At 38.6% G+C, this 17457-nt stretch overlaps 1 protein-coding gene across 1 annotated transcript in view; it reads right to left on the bottom strand.

Moving 5' to 3' along the window:
- PIK3C2A (phosphatidylinositol-4-phosphate 3-kinase catalytic subunit type 2 alpha) overlaps positions 1-17457 on the bottom strand; it is a 91482-nt gene that overhangs the window by 27633 nt on the left and 46392 nt on the right. Inside the window, exons 4-6 of the mRNA XM_064163627.1 lie at positions 8693-9870; positions 2301-2401; positions 524-681 (exon numbers count right to left, since the gene is read on the bottom strand). Coding sequence (XP_064019697.1) covers positions 524-681; positions 2301-2401; positions 8693-9805 — 1372 coding nt within the window. The 5' untranslated portion in view covers positions 9806-9870. The remainder of the gene's footprint in view (positions 1-523; positions 682-2300; positions 2402-8692; positions 9871-17457) is intronic.

Below are 17457 nucleotides of genomic sequence, written 5' to 3'. Positions count from 1 at the left end.
GCCACACTGCAACTGTATTATTTCAATGTTTCTCTTCATAATCATATACTGAAATCTAGTAATACATTTTCTTACTCCCCAACAGCACTTGGTCTGAATTTTTAGTTAGCTTGCAAGAGTTTATTTAAACATACATTACAAGGTTGAAATTAAAAACTAAAAGTTAATAATCTCAGTTCTGGTGACATCATTCCTTCAATTACAGTGAAGTAGGTCAAACTCTTGAAAAACTCATTTAACCTTCCCAGCTGTGAACAGAACAGTGCTTCTGGTCTGCTTGGCTTTTCTTGTTAAAACAAAAGTTTTAACTTTGACAGCTTCTAAACATTTCCTGATGAAGGCACTTACCCAGAATTAGGTTCTTTCTTCGTTTACCTTCTTCACACTAACTACAAGTAATTCAAGTAACCTGAGACCCAGGGACTACAGAAACTGAAAGCCAGGGCCCTAGGTTGAGTGCACAATCTTAACTCACCTTTCTAAGTCTTATAAGCAAAGTCCATTTTAAAAAGCAGGAACGTACCGTCACATGTAAAAGTTACTGGTTGCTGGAATTCTTCAATTTCTATAGAAACCTTGATACTGGCACTCTCCCCACTTATGTTTCTTTGCAGCATGATTGGACTCAGCACAAAGCCTGGATTTGTTTGCTGATTAGTGCAAGGAAACTTGGTCCTCAATCTGAAAGCACAGAAGGTTTATGAAATGTTGCAATGAATAAGTCTAAGGCTAAAGCAAAATAACATGGCAATAATCACAAGCCAGAACAGCAAAGACTACCTTTTACTCTTCACCTAAATTGTATGTACCAAACACCATTCAATTTTTCTACTTTCAACAGAACACTGCCCACAATAATTATACAAGTAGTAGTTACACAGGGAGATAACTCTAGCTTATAATTAAGCAAGTTTTCCCTATATCTTAAAATATTTAAGGTCAACATTTACAGGCCATAACCAGCTTCTGTAGAAGTTAAGCTCTAAATCAGTTTTTTAAAAGTTAGTCTACATCATTTGCTAAAAATGAGGGTTTGTTTGTTTGTTTTAAAGACTACCTTCTTTTACATGCAGAAGACCACATAATTCTTCACAATTCCAATTTTGGAAGTATAATCTGAACTGAAGACAGAAGGTAGTTATTCCAAGTTGTGGAAGTTGAGAAAGAAGATTAAATTAAGGGAAAGTCTTTTAGGACACAAACGGTATAAACCATTTGTGTAGTAGTGACCAGACAGTACTTTGATAGCTGCTTTTTTCTGCTATTTACACAAATAAATTATTTTAACCTTTCTGCCATCATTAAACTAGTATTAAAAGATTCTGAACTAAACTCATCTATAACAGTCATCTGCTTCATCACCTTGATTCCTAATAAGAGCATGAATAGGAAGAAAAAAAAGTTTTCCACACTCAAGTCCATCAGCATTTTAAGCACTGGATCTTGAAAGTGCAGGCAACAGTTGGATTTAACTAGATGCAACAAGCCCATTATCAGAGCTTTGGTTTAATATTGTTCATCAGTAAGTTTCACAGATGTATATGACTTTCAGTCGTTTTATGGAGCAATTTTTTTTGTTTTCATAAACAGTAGATGTTATGCTTCAGATTCAAAGATTTTTACTTCCCCTGTTATGTACTGGATTTTGATCTTGAGAGGGAATAAAGGCAGGACTCCTAGTTTGCCTTCTCTAGGAGTAAGTAAAACAAAGACAAAAGAAATTTCATATTAAATTGTATCAGTAAGAAAAAAAGAGCAATTGAGGTTATCAAGTGTCATCATCTCTGTTATGTCCTTTAAAAAACTCGCCACCTGATCAAAGCAGGAACAAGTTTCAAGGTTTTGTTATGGAATTTCAGTTGCAGAAGTAATAAGAACATTTCAAGACTAGAAAAGCATTGAGTGACAAGATTTAGTGAAGTGCATCAACTAAGAAAAAAAGACAATTCTTTCAAAACAAATTGTACTGAAAAATATGATTGAAGGAGATACAGATATACAGAAAAAATAGTTTTGAGAATGAAGTAGTATTAGAAAACCAAGGAAAAAAGTGAAAGTCACAGGACCAAAAGAATGAAGAGGAGGTATCCTAAGCTAAAAACATTAGTGCCAAACACCTTAACAGTTTTGTTCCATTCTTGATAAAAAAGGAAAAACTGGGATAAGAAAAGTGGAAAGGACATATATTGGTACCTGGCCCATGAAGTAAAAGATCTAGGACTGACTGTGTGAACCTAACTGGAAATTAGTCACTCTATATTTTTTTTCTGAAAGCTAATTTGTGTTCAGTAATTTCTTACTTCGTAACTTCTTGAGAAAAAGCTGACAGTTCTTGATTCTGCCCTTCAATTTCTTGGAGAAGCACGTTTTCTGTCAGCATGCCAGTGGTCCCATTGTCTTTCTGCAACTCAAAGATAATACATGATTTAAATAGCTGCAAACATATTTCTACAGCCAGCAAAGCCATGTGTAGGTGATATTTTCAGAAGTCTGAGGTTTACTATAAATTTTATCTAACCTAAAAAATGTCTATCATTACTAAGATGAAAAGTAAAGTGACCAGTGACTCCTTTACAGCAAGTAATTTATTTGACACATCATCATCAGTTAAGATTATATTCCAAGCCTAACAAGTTCCTGAACTCTCAGCAGTGAGCTGCTACATCAGAATTTGGCTAAATTTTGCTAAATCATAGAAGACAGACAAAGAAATGTTTTTTTTCCTCTATTTCTGCAATTCAGCCTTCAGCATAGCACTAAAACAAAGTGTTGTACATCAGTTCTGCCCGTGATTGCCTCTTTCTACAAAGCAGGAAAAGATAAATTGTACACTGGAAGGGAGCAGAATTCAGAACACTAAACTCAGGACTATCACTGTTGGTTTAATCCCTTGTGCTACTGGCACCCACCAGCACCCAAAAATGTAAACCACAATCTCCCAAGCATCTAATCTGAAAAACAATTGCTAAGAGGACAACAAGATCTGATAAACTTCCAAAAACTCCCCGCAAACAAAAAACTGCAGCAGTTTTTAATCTAGATCTGGTTTTGATTCAAGTGCTAGTGTAAGCAAAAAGCAGAGCGCAGCTGGACCAACCAGTGGGGTTGAGGTAAAACTCAATTGTTTGTAGTCTAACTGCCACCATCGACCTGAAGCACTCATGAAACTCCAGCCAGATACTCCTTGGAATAAACTGAGCTTGAAGAGTTTGCTCATGCCCAACCCAGGGTTCTTGCACGCAAAATATAAAGCCTGTTGACATTTTATAACCAGAGTTTTTACAATGCTCACAACAAGTTTTAATCCTCCCAAGAGTCCACAGAAAAGCAGAGTGCATTGTAGGTTTTTTTTCCTAAAAACACATCACAGTTTATTATTAGCTGATAAAGTTAGCTGAGCATTTGATTTCATTGAAGCCTGTCAGACAAGGTAGTTGAATTAGACCATCTCAGAAAAGGAGTCAAATCTGTAACACAGACCCAGCACCTGTCAGGTCTTTGTCTTTTAGCACTTTTTGCTCAAATTGACTTAAGCAGTACAGCATAAACTTAGAAGGGATAATCTATGCAGCCCATAATTGCTGCTTGAATTGCATTTCAACCTAGTTATTTCAGCTAAAATACTGGTTTCATTAACACTGATGAGTTCAAAAGGATAGAAATGGGGATTAGCCATACCATGGGAAGCAATTAGACCAGGAAGCTGTAAAGCTACAAAACCTGGAATGAAATTCAGGAGCATACATAATACCTTCAATTTAAAAGGAGTCTTCTCAGACAAGTTCTATCACATAAAAATACTTCTGGGCAGCTGCACAAGACCTGTCGACAGATCTGTACTAGATACAGTTGCACATGTGTTCTTTAAGCTATTACACAATAACAAAAGAAAGAAATCATGCAAGGAAACAGGAAGTCAACAGACCAAGTGAAAGGTAAACACCCTTGCTAAACATTCAACTAGCTAACTACTGGTCAGCACTCAAACACAAAACTCAACCATGCCAAATCAAGAAGTTGGCTATACAACTGGTAATATTTCTCTATTTAGGAGCTCTTTTTTAAGACGTTAAGACTACAAATAAGTACTCAAAGCACTTTGCAACTCTAAACAGAGTATAAAAGCAGTGCACAAGGAGACTTCTTGAAGTCCCACCAGGGACATTGCCACTTTAGGCCACTATGTGACCGTTCTGAATTAAGTACAGCAAATTTTGTAGGTTATTCTGCTGTTAAATTCAAAGAAATTCAGGGAACTGCAAGGCTTTTGTGTACATAGAAGGTTGGCCAGAGCAGGCAATAAATTCTAATGTAATAAGAGGAAAAAAAATTAATTTGGTTACCCATAGCTGACCTGAAGGTCACAGCTAACTAAAAGGAGAGAAAACCAATGCATTACTAGAAATTACCTCCTGGTGGACAACTGAGAACATTAAATACCTCCTTTCTTTGTAGTTAATTTCAATACTAACTTTTGACTGCCTTCAGGAAGATAATTTCAGGAGGACAAATTCTGATAAACTAGGAATCTGGACTCAGATGATTAGGGTTTTGAGCAACAAATAGGACTTGAATTGCTTTAACTTCCAGATGAGTAAATCTAAGAGGTGCAAAAGCTATCAGTCAAACAGGAAATAACGCGTAGGAAAGGACTTCAGACCGCGCTGCATAAGAAGTTCATTGTCAAAAATAGAAGTATTCTGCAAATACAGTCACTCTTAACAATAAAAAACAAACTCAAACCCCAGTAAATTTCCTAACGTGAAGTAATGACTTCAATCCCACGAACACATAAAGCCTCAAGACTCTTTAGCTCTGTGCACAGAAAAAACACGAAAGACAATACCTAAACCAGGACAAAATTAAGACTGTCACTTCCCTTTCTGAAAGCAGAAGGAAAAACACTGAAGTATTTGAAGGGGAATACTGAATATACATATATTCATTAATATTGAGATAGTCATAAAATATGAAACCAAACTCAAAGCAATCTATTAATATAATCAAAATGCATGACTAGAAAGTTTAACAAATAGTTTTGTTTAAAGGACACAGGGAGGCAATGAGCAATTTAGCAGGAAAAAAAGTAATCCAGACCAGTTAGGATGCAAGACCTCAGAATATACTTTGAAGGGTACATAGGCCTCGAGGTAAATGGAAGAGAATGCATAAGAACTGCCAGAAATAGAGGTGAAGTAACTCAGATTGCTGTGTCAGATGGAAAATTATTTAAACTAGCAAAGGATGGGCAAAAGAGAAAGCAAAAGACACAGGTTATGTTGCTAGGATAGCCATCTGTCCCTAAGTCTGTGGCTAAGAAGACCAGATACATACACAGACTGTCTGAATTATTTACACTAAAAGGATCGATGCATGCTGTTGTGATGTCACCAATAAAGCAAACACGGTACAACTGCCCCTGCACGTAGTGAGGGTTTACTCATGGCACTGTATGAGACACCTGGTACACTGTGCTCTCACAGAGAACCATCAGTCTCATCCTATGTTCACAAAAAAGTGTCAGGAAAGAGAAGCTATCAGACAGACCTTGCCATGAAAGCTGACAGGAAGTCACTGCCTCTTGTAATATATTAAGGTAAAGATCAAAATAGGTCCTTATCTTAAATGAATGCTGTTCCATCCTGGTAAAAATAAGCAAGAGGCAGTTCTGAATTTGTTTCTGCTGCAGATCAGATAACTGATGAGGACAGTGAGGGTCTAGAACAGTCCCTCAGTAGTAGGAGGAAAAGACCACATCAGAAAGCAGAGCTTGAGCATTCTATGAATCAGTTAACATGTGATCTGCAAATAGCATGGGGTTGGACCTGAAGAACAGGAAAGACCCTTTTATACCCTGCATTCTTGAAAAACCTCTGGAATTCATAAAAACAGATTTCAGTCAGCAATAGTCAAATACTACTTTGCACAGGCAACACCTCAGAAGCACAGCTCCAGTACAGTCTAGCTATTCCAGTCAGCAGTTACATTACAACCAGCTATCACTGGAAAACTGACAAGTACATTAGGGTAGCACAGCAAATTGAAGATGCAAGCTGCTGTAGAGCCCAAATTTACATGCCTTTCCACATACTAGGAATTAACTGAGCTCACATATCACACACAGTTCAAGAGTGGAAAAAAATAAAATTAAGTTAGACCCAAGATCTTCACAAAAAACAGAGGTAAAGAATTCTTTTGGTTTTAGGGTCTGTGTTTTTTTTTCTTGTTCTTCTCCATTGGTCTTCTATTAAACTTTTGCCAGAATACTGACAACTGGCCCAGAAAAAACAGGAAATCCTTCAAATGAGGTGCCAGAAAATTCACTTCAATGGAAATTTAGACAGCCTGCTAAGCCAAAGTCTAGCAAATATTCATTTTTCTGAGAAAAAATCTCCCCCAATTTGGGAGGGAGGAAGGGAAGAATTAAGGGACAACTTGGAAAATATCCTTGACTGATAACAGTTATTTTCTGTGGCATGCCCCCACCCTACTAAAAACACCTTGAAAGGCAATACATAAGACTTAAAACATTTGCAATCCAAAGTCTACAAGGGATAGAAATATTTTATTCCTCCCCTCAACCAGTTTAATGGAGAGGTAACTAATATTTTGAAATACAATATCTTGTTTTATGATGGAATTATCACAGAATTTTAAAAGCTGGAGAAGTTAAACAATCTACAGTCATTTACTGGACTTGGCAAAAAGGTAGGATGCACTTATGGGGATGTAATTAACCAAGGAGATTGCGACAGTATTGACCAGCTGCTGTACAGTTCAGTTTTGATACAAACTGCATGTGCTGAGTCTCCAAAAAGATGACTTTCATAACCAAAGCCTCTGTTAACATGTTTGTCTTAAATTTTTGATCAAAGTGAACAAGATCCTAGAGCAAAAATCAACCTTTATTCAGCCTGTTGAAAGTAACATCACACAAAGATGGCTTGCTTGCTTCCAGAACACAAGTAAAGGGTTTATCACAGTAGGTATCCATTGTGGTAGGCCTGATAGGCCCAAAATAGGCTAATACATGTCCTGCCTTGTCTAGGCATGTTTTATTGCTCCACCAGGGAGGCAGGCATGGGAAATGGGCACAAAAGAACCTGGAGCCGCTGAGTCTGGCCTGCCCAGGGTCCTGTGGTGTAAAGGTAGATGCACTTAGCTTGTGCCTGCCTAGTGCAGGGCAAAGAGAGCCTGTGGCTTTGCCTAACATAGTATGGTTTGGCTAACTGCCATCCTGATTGGCTATTCTTGTGTCCAAAGGGCAATTAATCTCGGCCCACACTGATAAAAGGAGATACACAGGTGAACAACCTGCTTTTGATTGGCTGCTTTACTTCCCTGCTCTTTGCTGTGCTCTCTCTGCTGTGCTCAGCAGCACTGCTGCTGCACACTGCCTTATTGCTTCCCTGCTAAACTCCACTGCCGTGAGTTACCAGGAGCAGACCCTGGATGCCTGCATGCCATCGACCTGTGTGGCCAGCGTGACATCATGCTGAGACTGCACCACATCTGCCTTCTGCACCTGAAGGTCCTGCTTAGAAGTCCTGGACATATATACAGATCATCCAGAAGAGGCCAAAAGACAAGGTCAGAGATTGTCTGCGTCCTTTCCCCAAAAGCTGGGAAGATTCAAGCCTCAACATCCAACAACACAGAGTCCCCTGAAAGCATCTGGGCACTGTCTGGACTGTGGCTAGCCCCTTGAGTGAGTAATAATAATTTCTGAGTAAATGCTTAAAAGCCTCTTTGTACTTCTTTATTGCCTCCTGACATAGAACAGAAAGAGCTTGAGCCAAGCTACTGGCAAGCAGCATTTGACCGGGGAACCTTCTCTTCCAGTTCGATTAATGTTTATATATTTTACTGGTAATAGTAGATCTAGATACTATCCATAGAATGTTTCCATGACCTTGTAAGAACCAAAATACTATTAAAATTACTGGTTGGGGGTGGCGAGAATTCTGAATAGCAAAATTAATAAACAATATTAATTTTGGAAAATATCATCTTGCATCAATTAATTTCCCCTCTGCAACAGTATCCCACCTGGATTCCAGAATAGTAGGTATCCCACCTGGATTCCAGGATAGTCTAACCAAAAGATTTAGTTGCAATCTCTCTAGCATTCCTGCACAGAAGGAAAGTTTTTTATCTATATTAAACAATCGTAGTAGTCCTATGAAAGACTTCAAGTGATACTGGGAGAGCAGAGAAGAGTTTTAACTATGCCATCTTTCTAGTCTAGTTTTCCTCTAAAAAAAAAAGCTGACAAGTGCAAATATTAAGGCAAAAGAATGTTGGGTCTTTTCCAAAATCCGAGAGAAAAGCTGCTCAAGACAAAGCTTTCAGCATCTAATTTTCCATGCTTTTATTTTGTAGTTTGTTTATCAATATGATTTAAATACTTAGAGTTCTAAAGACTGTGTCTATTTCTTCTAGTGTGTTAAAAACAAGCAACTGCCTCAGTAAACATGGAAAGATAGCAAAAGATTAGAGTCACAATGGGATCCAGTTCAGCAGCAGCGTTCAATTTTCTGAATATCACTGATGCATACAACAGTAATCCACTACTTGGACACTGCTCAAGCCAAGTGAGGTTTAATAAACAAACCTAGACCCTAAAGTGTCTTTAAATACTGGGATTCATCTTTGCTATTATACTGCAATTTAAACACACTGGTTTACATACCTGTGATGTTTGGCCCTGAAACTTTGCAAGTTGGGTTGTTTTCATGTTTAAGGACTGGCTCCTTGTAACTGTTGCTCCAGATGATTTCCCATTTATTTTTCTTTCCAGGTGACAAGCTACTAACAGCTTTTCTTCCAGCAGCACTGCATCCCATGGATCTTCTGCAGTCATGCTTGAAGCCATCTCTCCATCATTCTCTGCCTTACGTGAAGTCTCTGTACTGTCCACTTTTGGTTTACTTAGGGGATCTAAATCCAACCAATCAAATTTACTAACATCCCCGCAGCTCTCTGAGACTGGTAAGTTAGCAACTGCAGACTTTATAGAAGTCATCTCCAGGTCCGTGCCTGACCTCCCGTTTTTCAGAAATTCTGAGGTGCTTGCAATTTTGTCAAATACTTTTGCCATTTCTGGTGTATGTACTGGAGGATATATAGGTAGGCTGCCTTGTGGATGGAAAGGTGTAGTAGCTGCCAATGGGTATGAAATGTATTGCGACTGTCTTGGAAGACCAAGACAGATAGGTTCTCTAGAGTGATAGAAGGACATACTTGGATGGAATCCATTCTGAAATACACCAGTCTGTTTTGTGAAATAAGCGGAGGGGTAAATAGGAGGTAAAGTGCAAGTCACAGGTACTGGTGTCCCAGGCATCCAGTGTCTTCTCTGACCTGTAGGCCCAAGATAAAACTGTGAAGACAATGATGGGCTCAAAATAGGACTCGCTGGCAATGCAGGTACTTTATTAGATGATTCAAAACTGTCATCCAGCAGCAGTTTCTCTAGTTCAGCATGAGTGAGCTTCTCTATGTCAATAGTACTTAGCTTATCTTCCACACTCTTGGCATCAGACTCTGGAAACACTATGAGATCATGGTCCTGTTTGCTATGAGCCTGTGCTTTTTGTCTCGTGCTGCTTGAAGAATGAGAAGTTTGTTTGTTACCAGCTACACTTCTTTCTTTCTGCATCTTAGCTAATGCCTCAGCTTCCATCTGCAACGCCTCCTCTTTGTCCACATCATTTGACCTTGTGGCTGCCAAAGAAGGTGATGAGCGCTGTTTAAATCCATTGCTGCTGGATATCTGGGCCATACCGCATGAGCAGATGTCCATCTAACGAAGCAACACTTCCTTCGGACTGGTTGTCTCCTCTTGCCTTCAGAATCGATTTAGCAGGTCTGAAAAAGAGAAACAAACATTAGATATGCACAAAAGATATGCATGGAGAACTGCCATGTATAACCAACTGACAAGATTGCACAGGTCTTTCGGAAACACAGGACATGAAATTTTAATGAGACCAATTTCCATGGGGTGTATCAAACTTAGAGAATCTGCACAATTAAAATCTCAGTGTTGAAGTTATGTGAGACTAATTTATTTTTCCAAACAGTACTTAGAAGTACTTGGTTTCTATTTGCACCACTAAAAATAACATACAGAAAGGCTACGTTCCTGTACCTAGTTTTGGGTTTGAGCAACTCTGCACACTTAGTCAGCTTCAGCGTCTGAAGCAGAAATTGTTCCAGAGACTAGCATTGATAAAGTGTCTTACTGGGAAGACTTACAGTTTTCCTTCAGTGTATTACAAAAATGACAGGCCTACCATAGTGCTGTACCCTGACTGTGATGGTCAGAATGATGCTGAAGGACCTCTGTTCCTTCAGAAAATATCATTGCACTTTACCCTCACAAGAGAAATAATGCTTATGAAATGTTATTTATTGGACAAGCAAAAGAAGCCATTTAAGTTCAGCTGCTCATTAAGTAATCCCTTGAACAGCCCCTGGAAGGAAGTGTCATTCCCAAATAGATAAGGGAAGAAACTCTGAAAAGTCACTTGTCCTTAAGGCCACCACCAAGAAAACGACTTGTATTTCTCCAATTACAATCAGTAATAGTATACTGTACTCAAAATATCTATGACTCTCTGCTGAAATACCTTCACAGGACCTAAGTTATTTTTCCAATATCATTTCTACTTTATTCTACAGCTTTTACACACAGCCAAGTTTGAGCTGAGTCCAGGAGATAGATGTCTTCCAGCAAGAGCTAGTATGCATATCAAGTAGCAAGATAAAAATCATGAATAATGAGTTTCTGCTAGAAGGATTACATAAACCCCAATCCTCATTAACACACAGTTTCACTGCACTAGATGAACTCTTCAGATGCAAATCATCATGTGTTTAAAACATGACACAATCTACAAATGAAAAGAGTTCTCTGCAGCAAATAGTGCAGATAACTGAAAAGTCTGTCTTTGTGATTCTTGGCTATTGCCACCCATTAGAAGTTTTGTTTCTTCCCCTGAATGAGACCAGAGACATGCTTCAAGCTGTATTTCTGTAGACTCACCACACAGGCAGTAGGATTCCTAACAGATTCTTTAAATTATTCTAAGACACTAGCCAAGTTGGAGGTTTTTTGATTAGTGGTTTGGTGGGCTTTTTTGGGGGGAGGGCTTTTTGGTGTGCATGTGTGTGTTGGGTTTGGTGTGGTTTTTTGGTTGTGGGATTTTTTTCCAATCTACTTCATTTCACCAGCTTGCAATCACGTCTGTCCTCCACAGTGTAAGAGGCTCTATACATTTCAGCTAAGTCTGGAAACATGAATTCAGATGAAACCCTTCACAAAGCAGGTTTATACCAGAACTGATGTTACAGCTACCAAGAACAAGACTTAAACAGTGATGGACAAATAAAGTTACGAACCCCTAAAAACCTAACTTAAGTCCTGGGGAAGAGTCTTTAGGAGGAGCTTTAGAGGTTACTGGTATGTATCAATTCCACATGATCACAGAATCAACCAGGAGGGAAGAGACCTCCGAGATCATCCAGGCCAACCTAGCACCCATCCCTGTCCAATCAACTAGACCATAGCATTAAGTGCCTCATCCAGGCTTTTCTTGAACACCTCCAGGGATGGCGACTCCACTACCTCCCAGGCAGCCCATTCCAATGCCAATCACTCTCTCTGTGAAGAACTTTCTCCTAACGTCCAGCCTATACCTCCCCTGGCACAACTTGAGACTATATCCTCTTGTTCTGTTGCTGCTTGTCTGGGAGAAGAGACTAACCCCACCTAGCTACAGCCTCCCTTCAGGTAGTTGTAGACAGCAATGAGGTCACCCTCGAGCCTCCTCCTTTCCAGGCTGGACAACCCTCAGCCTCTCCTCATGGGGCTTGTGTTCCAGGCCTGTCACCAGCTTCATTGTGAAGTCTATAGAATAAAAGCAGACATCAGATCCTTTTCCATACAATATTTTAAGCTGCAGAGCTTGACATTAGAGCCACAACTGTTGCCATTAGGAAGAAGCCCTGTCCTGTCTAGTGCCTATCTGCACAGCTGAGTCTTGAACCACATCAGAGCACTGATTGAAAAAACAACACAAACCCAAACCAGTGGGTTCCTTTATAGACAGTGTGGGACTCTGGGCCAAATCACAGAACAGCTGTGGCCTTCAGTGCCGTTTAGTTATTTAATCTTCTGTTAGCAGGACAGTGATTCCAGATCTTCTCCTAAAGATGTACTGATTATTTTGTAGATGGTTTAAACCTACTAGCCACAGATAACATCACAATGAGGAATCTAATATCCTTTACATCAATTGCTCAGACTGCCTAGATAAACAAGCAGCCTGTAATCTCTTTAACTTTTAGCTGGTTAAAAATACTACATCAGCTTTTCAGATGTAAGAAAACCCTAACTCGAAGCTCTCCCAGTAATTTCTACTTGGCTTTTCCAAGAACCAGCAGCATGTGGCAAGTGCAGTTTTCAGTCTTGCTGCTGCCTAAGGATTCTACATAGCAGCAGGACTTCTCTTCTAAACTTTGTTTAAAAAGTAACACAACAGAATCATACTATCTGTGACTATTCAGAACTGTTTGGGCTACAGCTTTGAAGAGGACTATCAACATGTTCTGGTTCTGCTTGATAATTACAGTACAAAGTGATTTTTCTTAAGGAAAAAATATCAAGATCATACGATCTTCCAGGTAACTATATATAACAACTCCAGCTCCTGGAAAAGGAGGGAGCCTTATCTTCCTGCTGAAATGGACAGCTTTCATCCCCATACTCACCAAGCAGTCTCCTACTCACAAGAAGTCAGTGTTCCATAGTCACGACTGCAGATAATCATACATTCCCTAGCACTCAAAACCAGGGTGCACAGCTACTGCAGCACACTCATTCGGAACATCCAGAGAATCTCAATCACTTGATAACTGCTTATTATAGCATTTCACATTACAGTGCTGCATTTTTCTGAGGGTATGACTGCACACTTGCACTGACAAATCCAGTGACTTTTAGCATTCAAGAAAGAATATTATTACTAGTGGTTATGTGAAATGCTCAGTTTTATTTTTGCAAGACAATATCATCAGCATACACACACTTAATTTGATTGCTGTATTTAAGCCCTGCCTTTAGGAAGCTTCCAAAATCACATTAGGATATAAACTTCTGTCATTTTATGATCAGACTGCAGTTTTCAAGGGGTTTGAAGTTAAAAACTCATTTAAATAATCTGATTAAACTGCAATAGTTTCAGCAAAACTTCATCCTGCATTTATGTCAATTCTAAGCTGTGACTTTACAGGATAAAACACCAGAAAAGCTCCCTAGGTCTAAGACCGTCTTTTAAATGCTAACTACAACCCATCAGTTAGCATCTTCAGGTAAGTTTAGCCTCACTTTGAACTTGTGACTTTGTGGCCACCGAAGTTAAAAGGCAGAGTAGAATTTAAACTTCTCCAACATCTACAAAGAGGAGGGCAAATTCCATTTGGAACGTGTGTGAGCAGGGAGGTTTTCTCAAATACTCAGAAGTATATTATTTCAATTCAAATGCCAGAAACAGGAAAACCAGATATCTGAAACACTACCACACGAATTACAAGTCTGCAACAACTGGAAGTCACTGGAAGACCTAGAAGTAATTCTTAAAGTCAGGATTGTTCTCGACTCAACTGCCCGACGCTATTTTAAGTAACAGTAATAATCCCTCTTCAACGGTCACTCTGTCCATCTTCAGGAGCACAACTTTATTCCAAACACTTAAAGATTTTTTTTTCAAAACAAAGGAAAACTAGAAGCAATTGAAGGTATTACAACAGAAATTTGAAAGTAGTAAAGCAGATTTCCTACGCCACTTATTATTCTCCTAAACCTGAAATCAGATGGACACATTCATACTTTGTATACAGTCACCACATCTACACTGCTCTGGCAGGAACTCCCCAATACTGCCTTGATTCCTTCAAAAGCAGAGCTAAAACTCAGTCACCTGATTTCTCTACAACTTTGATGAAAGGCAATTTGTCTCTTGCAGTGAGACTTCATTAACTTAAAGCAGTATTTTCTTTAAGTATTCGACCAGATGTGATCAGACACTACTCTGCAGATCCCTCTCTGACTCCAGTCTAACAGAGCTCTTTACTCGGGAGTCATTTTTGAGTAAATGTGGTTAATCTCTCAAGTTCATTTGCTCACTCAGGTACTTGTGTATTGCTATGTAATTTTGTTTGACTATTGCTCATTATTTATTATTTCCAAGAAGCAAAATGCTTTTTCAGGAAAGGAAGATGCAGCAACAAAACTCAGTAATAAACAATCAAGAAACAGCAAGCTCTCTGACCATCTCCTTCAGATCAAAGTGTCCACACGGAATGGAAATTCATGTCAAACCAGATTTTCACTTACAGAAGCTTACATAATAAATAAACTTACATACATGCAAGTCTAGCCAATACATAAAACTAAACCACAAAGAATAATTTCAAATAAGGAATTCATGGGTTTGGGGTAAGAAATTTCAAAAGAATCAACACAGGATATTGCATCTCTACCAGGACAAAGGCTCTCAAAATCTACATTAGTTTCCTATCATAATAAGCATAGGATGGCTTTACTGGAAAGAAATCCTATTACCTTAAGACAAGGTAATCTCTCCATCTGTTCATGTACATGCAAAAATTCTTCTCTACTTGAGTTGCAAAACAATTTTCTTTTAAAAAAACTCAAGGCTTTTAACAGTCTATTTATAATTGTTCTAGTGCTGAACAAGAACAGAACATACTATTTGGTAACTCATTTTTAAGAAATACTTCTAAGTTATCACCAATCAGCACACATAAATCCCCCAGAGTCCAAGCACTAAATACAGAAGCAATGATAACAAGCCAGATCATTTCCTGCATTCCATCTAGAGTAATGCCCAGAGCTTCCTCAAAACAAGTGTAATTTTCACAATAACTCCATGGTTATTTTGCTATTAATTAAAAAAATATTTTATGTGTTTGCCTAACACTGAATGATAGCTTAAGAAATAATAAATCTTTGTCTGCAAACCATAGATGGTTACAGTTTTATGGGAAAACTTTGCAAACTAAGGCAGCAGTAATATACTATGGAAAGTACCAATCATCTGGAAAGGAATTCATAGCAAGACATTTGCCACAGCAGGAAAACTGCTTAGTAAGAAAAAACACTGGAACTTTGATGTTCGAAAGCCCTCTCTGCCAGATGCATTCAGATTGCTACAAACACAGAAACAACTGAACAGGTACTTCAAGAAGTCATGTCATGGTTAAGTTCCTTATTTTTCTAAATACTGCTAGGTCTCAAGTGGGGGGTTTTCAATAATGTGTTGGTAGTTCTGAGAGGTTAGTGTTTCAGATACTCTATCATGCTTTCTCTCCACTAGAAACTTAGTAGCTTCTTGAATGCAGTCATTTTAGCAAAATTAGAAAGTGTGCCCTTACAGACAGAACTAAGAGAGTTAACCAGAAAACTGAATCCTTTTCAATTTTGGTTATATCTTCAGAATGTTGAAAGCTTAAATACAGGTGCAATTTTTAATTGGGCACAAACTATGAACCAGCACCTGTTTCTGTTTTGCTCAAATCATTCAGCCCATAAATACCTAAGCAGCTGTATCAAGACCAGTAACGAAATCTCTTTGAGCTTGAAAATTTCATTTACATCTAAAAAGTATAACTTTAGCACTTTCTTATGTCACAAGCTAGCTTTATGGCCTTTCAATATTGGCAAGAAATCTCTTTAAAAATCCAGCCTTGGCTGTTTCTATGATTACAAAGACACTTAGCAACTCTTCTACTTAAATCAACTTTTATTCAGGACACGGCAGATATGCCTTACTTTGCAAATGTAGAATCTTTTTTTTTTGTAATTTGTGTTCCAAGATAGACAAAGAGTGGAAGCATCACCAACCATCATGATGTGCTAGTCAAATCTTAAGTGGAGGCAGCTACAGCTACCTACAGATCTTATATTTTCCATTGCCATAAAGCACTCTTCCACTCCTTGAACCAGTTGTTCACACTGTTAGCCACTGCTAGACACTCCGGCAGCGGATGCAGATACATGCAGATTTGGCAGAGTATGTTTGCAAGCTTCTTCTGCATATCTTTGTTTTATTACTCCTCCCCTCAAATTTTTAGCTTGATCACCCTTTCATTTAAGTTTGCTTAAGATAGGAGTCTATGTTAAATTCAATGCAAGTTACATAAAACCAAGCCAGCACCTTTGGGTGTCATGGATAGAAGAAAACAGTAGCATTAAGCTCGTATTATTAGACACTGGGGATTTATTACCAGAATAATTGTTATGAGCGTTTGAATCATAACAAGAAGTCCTTAAAGCCAGTCAGCTGAAGATAGAAATCAAAAACAAACCTGACATTGATTTCACCAGCTGTAGACTCAGCAACTTTTCCATCTCTTTTTCTCTCTATGTTGTCCTCTAACAGCATACCTGTAACTCTTCCTGCCCAGTGTTTTCTGGATGCAAATCCAGAAAAAGCAATAATGAAACTTACCCCATCCCAGGCTGTTTCATTTTGATGCACTTGGCCAAGGTTTTTATTTTCCATGCCTTACAGCCAAGCCTACTACCAGCATTGTTTGACAAAGGCTAAGAATTTTAGTTCTGTTGCAATGTTTCTCCTTGCAGAATAATGCTTTCACATGCACCCCTTCAGTTTCAGAAGTTTGCTTTTGAAAACTTTTTACTGGTTCTTTTGCTTTTCAGCCACCTCTGAAGTTGTGCTGTTCTCCATACCAGTCTACATCCAACCCTTCGTTTCAAAAGCAACTTGAAAATACTCACTCAACACAAAATATTCCACCCAGTATCAACATCAGCAACTGCTTTAGCGTTTGAGGGTTTTAATTTTGTCATCGTGTCCAATATTTTGACTTCCCATCTGAATAATCTGCACAGTAATCCACGATCTGCAAAATAAATTTGTTCTGGAATATCACTTTGCTGGAAGTAGGTTATCAGGAGGTATCTATACCCTTCAGCTACTCAAAGCACATGTGAAAAGGTGACAAAGGTGCTCAGGGCTTCACCCAGTTGGCAATATCACAAAGTTTTAGTTAATTACACACTGCAGGCCTGACCATAGTCACAAATTACCTGGTTAGTAGCAGTACTTCCACTAACTCCAATACTAGTAGTACTAAGCAGATGATAGCCAACATTTTTAACTGCATATAGAATTTGATCAAAAATACAGCAAGTGAATAAATTGTGAAGAGGACAGAGAAAAGAGGAAATAACCTTCTGTGTTCTCTGCCTCTATTACCCACATAGAGACGCCTGAACCCTTTCTATATAGTTTTACGTTATTCAGTATAGAGAAAGGACAACAGTAAACCCTCAAATGTTCTTATATACCTGAAGTAATCAGTGCAAATATCCCTCCTAATGGTCCGGAGCATTTAAAATACAGC

This window comes from Pogoniulus pusillus, chromosome 24, assembly GCF_015220805.1.
Source record: "Pogoniulus pusillus isolate bPogPus1 chromosome 24, bPogPus1.pri, whole genome shotgun sequence".
Lineage (NCBI taxonomy): Eukaryota > Metazoa > Chordata > Aves > Piciformes > Lybiidae > Pogoniulus > Pogoniulus pusillus.
Note: the sequence above shows the minus strand (reverse complement) of the source record. Positions and strands in the feature narration are given on the sequence as shown.